Here is an 8,590-nt window from a genome sequence, read left to right on the forward strand (position 1 = left end):
TAAACATGTATTTAATTCACTGTTTACATCCTTAACATATAGTAAACATGTATTTAATGTATTTCCCAATAAAATCACAATAAAAATATGTGGAACTTTGCATGGTTTATATGCAGTATATTGCTTGCTATCAGCCTTCTTCTCCCATGCAGGACAATCAACTCAGTGAAATAGCATGAAATCATCAGAAAAGCTGGGTATCGTGGAGACCCAGTTTCAAAAGCATTGCTTCATAGTGGTAGCCTACTCGTGGTCATAACCTCTACAGTATACCTTACATGTCAAACTTCAATATTATGGAGAACATTCAGTGTAATTAGGCCATGGAAAACAAAATTAAAACAGAAAAGCTAGACATTCTTACATTTTTTGTGCATGTCCGGTGGGTGTTTTCAAGAGGAAGTGCTCTGCAGGACAAGGAATGATGACGTGTCATGTTTCTACCAGTAAAAGTTTGTTTGGAAAAATAGAAGAATAACTGTGTAGTTGTAGCACAAGCATCAACAGAGATCATTACTCAACAAACAAACAGAAGCACCACCTACTGAAACGGAAAATCACAGCATGAAATCCATTACAAAAGCTTTGGATTGACAGGAGATTCTGGGAAGTGCAGCAAACATATTAACTAATCACCATAAAGCTTAAACATCAACATGTCTTAGCCTTCGCGCTTTTGCTCATCCGTAAGTTCTTCCCCAGATGTTGAGCGCTGGATGATGAGTCCCACACAAACAACTGTCACCATAGTGACTAATCTGGTACAGACTTAAAACCCTGCAATAGTAGCACACAATGTATTTAATTAAATCCAATAAATACGTAGTTAAATCTGTGATATCTTTAAATCAGACCTTTTACGTATTTTTATTGCTAGTAAAATGAAAATATCTAGAACATTTCAGTGCTTAAAACAAGATTTACCGCATCCACCTACACACACTCAACATCAAATAAAGCTGAAGCATTGCCAGTGCCAGTACAAACACCAGTAAGAACTGCAGTGTGAGACTAACGTCTGGACGTGCATATTTTCAAACCACAAATTCTTGTGTTACACTTTACATCTCAACCTTTAACTACCATCTGCACTGTGGTTGGATTCATCCATCGACTACAGTAGTAACATTCAGAATTCATGCTTCTCCAGCAAAATTCACAGTCCTGTTTCTCCTCCACTCATAATGTTTCTCATTGTAAAGCCCCCTGTGTCCGCAGAGCCAGCTTTTTGAGAAAACATTTTAGGCAAGGGACTTTTTAGGAGTTTTTTTTTAAGAGGAAATGATACCAGCGAATGACGTCAATCACATGCTACACATCACCTGGTGAGCTCAAAGACATCTGTGTCATGCAAGACATCTGCACCAGTGTTCCTCTGCATTCCACCATGCTGAGCTTCCACACATTTTAACGAGCTGGCACCGACTCAACACTGTAGCCCGGAGGTGTAAACAAAATCAGTAGACCAGAGACGGAAATAGAGATGCTTTTTGCAAGGCACCACAAACAATGTACATGCATTTTCAGACTGTTTGTAAACTGTCACACAGTGGGAAGTGATGCACAAAGATGCTCATGCATAAAGTGGAGCCTGAAGGCAACATGGTGCTTTGTGATTTCTGGAAAACCTTTCCTATGTTACCACAAAACGGGTCAATCTGAACACACACACATTTTTCCTTTTTTTTTTTTTTATAATCAGTAAAAAGCTTGGTTGTTTACTAATCATCATATACGGTTCATATAGGATTTGTATGTAAGAGCGGACCTGTCGTGGAAGTCCAGCGGCGTTCACAAGTCAGACATCTTGGCTGCGTGTCAGTGCTCTGCTCTGGGGGTTGTTGCCACGGCGAGCCATGATGGAGAGGTTGTTATCTGGAGGCTGGAAACGCAAGGACCAGTGCTTCACCTACAGAAACCGACACAGAGAGGGTGAGAAAACACAGCCATGATGTAAAGATAGTAAAGATTCAACAGTCAAGGCATTGAAAGTAAAGTGCATGTTTGAAGTACTTGTACTTTATTTTAGTATTTCCATCGTATGCTACCTTATTCCTCTAAACTTCGGAGAAAAATATTGTACTGAATTAAAAACATAATGAGCTTGTGCAATGCAATGCATTGTTAAAGATTAAACCAGTGGTTCCCAAACTTATAAATACAAATTTTTGTAGCAGAACATTTTTTCTTCCTTCCTACGCCATGAATTATGTCACAACCCCACAAGCATATTTTGGCAACTGTGGTCTGGTGGTAAAGCAAATTTTTGTCAAGAGTACTGCGTCCTTAGTGGGTGGTATCCATTGTTATTGTCCATTTGTTTTTACCGTTTCTTGCGTGCATCTAGAGTGGCGCCCCCTGTGGACAGCCTCTTGTTCCTGCAACATCGGGCTGTCAACAGACAGTTGAGAAACAAAGGCGTCCTGGTCTCATCCCAGGCGGGCATCCTCGGCTTTTGGAGCATCACTGGACAGACGCACACGTTTGGTGAGTGAGTGGGGAAGAAAGAGGTAGGATGGTGCAGAAAGTTATCAGTCAGAAGAACTGCATGCAAAAGAAAAAATACATGAATTTAGAATAAAAAATCTTGCAGTATGAGAGAGATGGAGGCACCACACTCTACAGTACAAGCAACTGACAAGCAGCTGTCAGTTTTAAGATGGATTTCCAAACAGCCAGAGCAGTGACAGAGAGCCTGAACTGTCAACTTGGCCTCCCGCCTGTACCATTCCAGGCAGCCCACAACTATGTCTCTTTCCAGATCCCATCTGTGTTTAGTGGTGTTGAATTCATGCACTGTGGCCGCTGCATATGTGTACGAGTATGCATGCGTGTATGAGGGAGCCAGTGTGCATTTGTGTATGTGTGTGTACAGGTCTGTATATGTATCTGTGAATTCTTCTAGGCGAGAGGAATTTGAGAGCATAAGATAATTGGGAGATGTGTGGCACAACATTTAGGGGAACATTTTGTTTCAGAAGTACATTTGTCATTTAAGGCAAGACTATTCTTAAAAGTGGCACACAAATTGGCTAATTAGATTTACTTGCATGCAACTTTCTCCCTGTAGACCGTCAGGAACACAAACCAACATGAGACTATTGTAAATAAGAACATTTTTCTAGATTTGACTTGGCTTCTTTATGGGTGCAATTCAGGTTTTCCTTCTTATTACAGGCCAGTTCTATGCTCCAGAGCAGCCAGGTGAGCGTGTGTTGAGCCTGAGCTCAGATCAGCCTAAAAACTCCATCCTGGTCTCTGGAGACACAACGGGCTGGCTTCAGATCTGGGATATCAATCACTATGCACTGGACGTCCAGCATGAGGTGAGTGTATATCTTTGTGTGTGAGAGCTGATGTAAATCCATAAAATATGAAATGTGTGCTGTACAGTATATCCCCGAATACCTGTTCTCTTTCCACACAGCCAGATAGTGAGCGGCCTCCTCTGCTGCAGTGTTGGAAGGCTCATGAGAGAGCATTAGTAAGTGTGGAGGTTCTGGAGGTTGCCGACAGATTGTTTGTCCTCACAGCCTCGGCAGATGGCTCTGCTGGACTGTGGACAAAGGACGGAGATCATGTGGGTTCTTTCGGGCACGAAGCGATGTGGAATATCACTGAGCCAGCTACTTACCAGAGGTGAGACTCAGCCATGAGTATATGTCAAAAAATTTAAAAACATTCAGAGAGGGAGCTCAGAAACGCCAGTGCATCCTTGAACAAATTCTATTACATAAAACAAAATTAGTGGTGAAACAAAAAATGGCAGATTTTGAATGAATATTCAATGGTTAACTTTTCCCAATCAGTGTGCTAACTCTTCCATGGTTGAGGCCATAAATGCTAAAAATGACTGCACACATGCTGCCTGTGAAGCATATTGGATCATACAGTCCAAAGTTTGAGGATGACGTATGTAAACATGTCACCCTTTTGGGGATTTTTTTCATCAAGCAATGATGTCAATAGTGATTGTTTTGTGCCAAATCTAATTTAATGGATTATGTCATAGTTGAGTGCTGCTTCCTCCAAAAAAAGCCCTCCTATTTTGTTTCCACAGACCTTTGAATCTTGAATAGAAACTGCAGTTTGGTGATTGGGCATAAACTCAGGCCTTTGCAGTGTCCTTTGACTGTATTTCTGTCGCATGTTGGGTAACATGAACCATAAAGGAGAGAACAGAGGGCAGGGAGGTTAAAGACAGAGTCAGCACATGCTTAGATACATGTGAGAGTGAGAGAGAAAAAAAGTAGCGGTCTAAAAGTCACTCATGTTGTTTGCATCAATTCTCTGCCCTACTTCTCTCTTTCTCTGTCTGTCACTACTTCTGTGGCTTCTGATTGGTTGACCATTCACGGAGCGCTAGACAACATTTTAATGTCTCTGCTATAGCTCTTGCATAAGCGTTGTATAATTCAGATTTTTTTTGCCGTGCCTGCACCGTGGCTCTAAAGATGGCAATGTCGACCAAATACCTGCAAAACCAATGACATTCCCATCAGCCTCATCTGTACTTTGCGTTTAGTGTTAAATTAGCAAATGTTAGCATGGTAACTCGCTAGTGAGTATGGTAAAGATTGTACCGACGTCCCATCCACATGTTAGCATCCTGACATTAGCCTAAGTACAGCCTCGCAGAGCCTCTTGTATGGCTGTAGACTCTTGTTTTGGCTATGCATTGGCCATTTCCTAGCCAAACAGTAAATATTGTATTCAGCCACATGTTTTAATAATGCATAAGTGTAAACATCCTATAAATGCATAATTGCACAAGATGTTGTCCTCAACGTAGAGGCTGCCAAGCATTCACTTTTTGCCACAAAAGTCTTGAATCATTCAGATGGCTTTTAGCAGCTAATCAGTGTAAAATTCCATATGTTTTAATTTACCCAAGAAAGCAGTAAAATATACACACACGCACACACACACACACATACACACACACACACACACACACACACGCATGTGCACACACGCACACACACACACACACACACACACACACACACACACACAGAGAAGGCGCACACAGAGTGCTCAAGTGCAGGCCAATAGCACCACAGAAATGGAGAAAAGCAACAGTTCTGGTCGATATACAACACAGATGGATATCAGACTCTGTGACCAAATGTCATCCAGCAGCACCCTTTTGGTTCTGACATCCGCAGGAAGACGCAAAAGGAACTGACAGAAGACACGGGGGAGACAACTGAAAGTGCCGTAACGGGGCTCATCAAGGCCAAAAGTCAAGTACCCAGCCCCACCAACAGGGGTCAAACTTCAGAGGAAGAATGCTGTTCTGAAGGCAATCATTTATTGCAAACAGCTGTTTTGAGGTGCTACACACGCTCCGTGTCACACACACACACACACACACACACACACAACACCACAAACACACCCACAACACACACACACACACACACACACACACACACACACACACACACACACACACAGCCTCTCCTGACCCAGGCCATCTCAGTCACTTGGCTGTTCACTGGGAGTGTCCCTTCCAGTAATTTACTTAGAATCCCTCGACACATGTGGACTGGTGTGTGCTGCTGCTGCTGCTGCTGCTGAAAGGGTTTTAGACATACAGGTCAGGACGGCCTTCCAAGCTAATTTGACCTGATACTCTGATTAAATCATGTCCAATTTCACCATGTTATGAAGAGAATAGTCAGAGCATTCTTCACATTCTCTTCCTCTGAAGTCTGGAGCTCCAGCTTGGGAACATTTGGGCAATGTTCTGCTCCAGAGACGCAAGACAGATTGTTGAACACAAAAAAAAAAAATTAAGTGCGTAAACGCTCAAGGTTTGTGCGAGTGTGTGTGTGCGTGCAAGACATTTCCTTCTCTTTGCTTTCACTGTCTACTAGTTACTCAGAATTTGCCAAAATAAGCAATTAGCTGTGCTTTTTTAGCAACCACACCCAGGCAGACACAGTTATACACACGCACACACACACACACACACATTACGAATTAATGTTGTTTCCTGTAGTCCACTTTAGCTTCATCCGCCGCCCAGCAGCGAATGACCACGAGCAACCTCAGCAACCCAAGGTAACCTGCAAACATAAACAATCAGCCGCTGATGAGTGTAAACACTTGTTATTTTCTTTCTTTCCTCGGCTCGGTGCGCACTTATCCTTCTGTCCAACCACTGTGTGTTGTGTGTGTGTGTGTGTGTGTGTGTGTGTATGTGTGTGTGTGTGTGTTTTTACATACTTTTGACAGACAGGAGCTTTATGTTACGAGAGGAGACCTCTGTTTGATGACATCCACCACAGCAGTCACTGTTGATTGGCTGTTTTCTCCACATCAGACTCCTGCAGGTGATTTTCGCACTGATTCCTGGATCCTTTCCCTTCTCTCCTCCTCCTGCTGGCTTGATAAATAAAAAGTGGTTTTACGGGGGGTGCCAGACTACTGTATTTATTGGCAAGTCTTGTCACACTGTGAAAGTGCAGGGCAAACAACGAAGACAGCCAAAGTGCTGGTTAGTAGATGTCGTTACCTTTGGAGCCAGGCTAGCTGTTTCCCCCTATTTCCAGTCATTATGCTAAGCTAAGCTAACTGTCTAGCTTCAAAATTAATAGACAGACACGAGAGTCGATATTAAACTCACAGCAAGAAAGCCAATACCAAATTAACTATTCCTTTAACTATTTAATATGCTGTGCAGAAAGAATGCAGTTGTCACTCAAAGCATTAGTATGTGACTTTTGAAAGAGAAAGTGACACATTATTTTTCTTACAAATGATAAGCAAAACTTCTTAAACAATTACAAAAATCTGCCGGATTTCACTCATTAGGGCCAGATATCCGTTGCCTTGGGCTTTCTTTGTGTTGAAATAAATCCAGACAGCTATCTGTCCAATCTGAGTTTTCTGTTGCATGACTAAAACAACTTTTAAACGTACATACGTATACCAAAACAAGTTCCTTCCGATTCTATTTTTCAGCAGCAACGCTACTTTTCTCCGGTGCCTAGCACCGCCCAAGACGCTTGGGATTTGTTTAAAGAAATTGCAATGAACCAGAGCACGTTTTACTCCCATCACCAAATGCCATATTGTTCTAGCCAGACCCTCCTTCGGCGCGCTTTGGAGGGGGGTCCGGCAAAGCGAGACTAGGTCAGGTATGACAAGGAGCTTGTTGTGGCTAGTGTTCGCTAATGTTAGCAACTTCTCTGTGTGACCTTATGTCTTTAGGCTACTTGTGCTACTATGAAGCTACATTTTAGTATTTCCATTTTAGCATACCATTATCCTGTTGTTGGGATGTAATCAACTTTATTCGACCATTTATCCACATTCATTTTGACTGCATGGTGTGCTTCACCTCTAAACAGCGGGATTTTAATTTTAATATATTATTTCAATACTCTATAGTGGGAGTGTTTATTGTCTAGGTTTGTGGACATCTAGCCAGCATAAAAATACTGGTTAGCACACGCAACTATAAAAGGCTCGATCAATTCTGGAGGAATGCGAGGCTGCAGTTCCAATTCCTTTCATCCCGGCTGTGGCAATCCATGCTCATGCTAAAGTTGTCCAGAAAAATGAAATTGATGGGAAGGGATAATGAAAGAGGGATACAAGAAGAAATAAAGGATTCCTATTTTAGAAACATTTGATGGGAAAAACCTGTTTTCTTTTATAGAAGTATTTGCATGCATGTCTTTCCCACCTCCTCCTTTTCTTGTTTTATCTTAACTTATCCAAATCTTTCTCCTGATCTGTTGAGCTTTCTTATCATCTCCCTGTTTACTTCTCCTCACTGTGACCTTGTCCCTTTATATAGTGTTGCGCTGCTGCATGCATTCGTGGCCTCGATTTTCCTGTGGCTGCCAATTTAAGTGGACTGACCACTGAGAGGTCTGACAGGAAGTTAAAAAGATTTCAATTTCAAGGACATCAATTCATTGCACTGCTTTAGAGGTTGGCTGAAAGAAGAATGTCAGAAAAGCCTCTATGATGATGCTCTGTTAACTTTACTCCATCTTTATGAAAATAGTTTTCTAAAAGCTGAAAAGTATGGTTTTTTTTTCTTACTTTAAAGCAGTAATTCTGACATTTTGGGAAATTTGGGAAACAGCCAGCAGTCAGCTAACTATCACCCAGGGGCGATTCTAGGATCAGACCTTTAGGGCGGGCTCAGCCCCTAATGAGAATGTGACACAGATACAGTGCCTTGCAAAAGTGTTTCCTTTCCTTGACTGTGTTACAGGTGCATAGCATCAGCAACACAGGACATTAAACCTGTTTCAAGCCCTTTAAACCTGTAATTGTTTGTCCACTGTCACTAACAGTCAAGTTTGCAAACTCTAACTTGAAGCACTAAAATTGATTTAATAAAAGATTTAACAGTTTTGTTTAGTTTTTTATTATTAGAATTTTTTGGGGTGGGCTGATATTAAATTTAGGGGGCTTGAGCCCCCCTAAAAAGGGTCTAAATTCGCAGGAAACGGGGAAAGATGATTAGTTGGGCTCAAACCAAAGGTAAAAAATCGGCCTTTGAGCAGCTCTAAAACCAACAAATTAAAGCGCCCATATTATGCTTATTTTCAGGTTCATAATT

At 41.8% G+C, this 8,590-nt stretch overlaps 1 protein-coding gene across 3 annotated transcripts in view; it reads left to right on the forward strand.

The window, feature by feature from the left end:
• LOC116671153 (WD repeat-containing protein 49) overlaps nt 1–6,797 on the forward strand; it is a 13,341-nt gene extending 6,544 nt beyond the window's left edge. The window contains exons 12-18 of one of the 3 annotated variants that reach the window (XR_004327211.1): nt 1,748–1,932; nt 2,348–2,487; nt 3,178–3,326; nt 3,428–3,639; nt 5,169–5,336; nt 6,008–6,069; nt 6,244–6,797. Coding sequence is in view for 2 of the 3 variants with exons in the window: in XM_032502150.1 (XP_032358041.1) it covers nt 1,748–1,932; nt 2,348–2,487; nt 3,178–3,326; nt 3,428–3,639; nt 5,169–5,324; nt 6,016–6,073 (900 nt within the window). In the remaining variant the exon portion in view is untranslated. Of the gene's footprint in view, nt 1–1,747; nt 1,933–2,347; nt 2,488–3,177; nt 3,327–3,427; nt 3,706–5,168; nt 5,337–6,007; nt 6,120–6,243 lie in introns of those variants that run through there. The other 2 variants (XM_032502150.1, XM_032502151.1) reach the window with 2 other exon arrangements.
• The last annotated feature ends 1,793 nt before the right edge of the window (nt 6,798–8,590 follow it).

Source organism: Etheostoma spectabile, chromosome 21, assembly GCF_008692095.1.
Source record: "Etheostoma spectabile isolate EspeVRDwgs_2016 chromosome 21, UIUC_Espe_1.0, whole genome shotgun sequence".
NCBI lineage: Eukaryota > Metazoa > Chordata > Actinopteri > Perciformes > Percidae > Etheostoma > Etheostoma spectabile.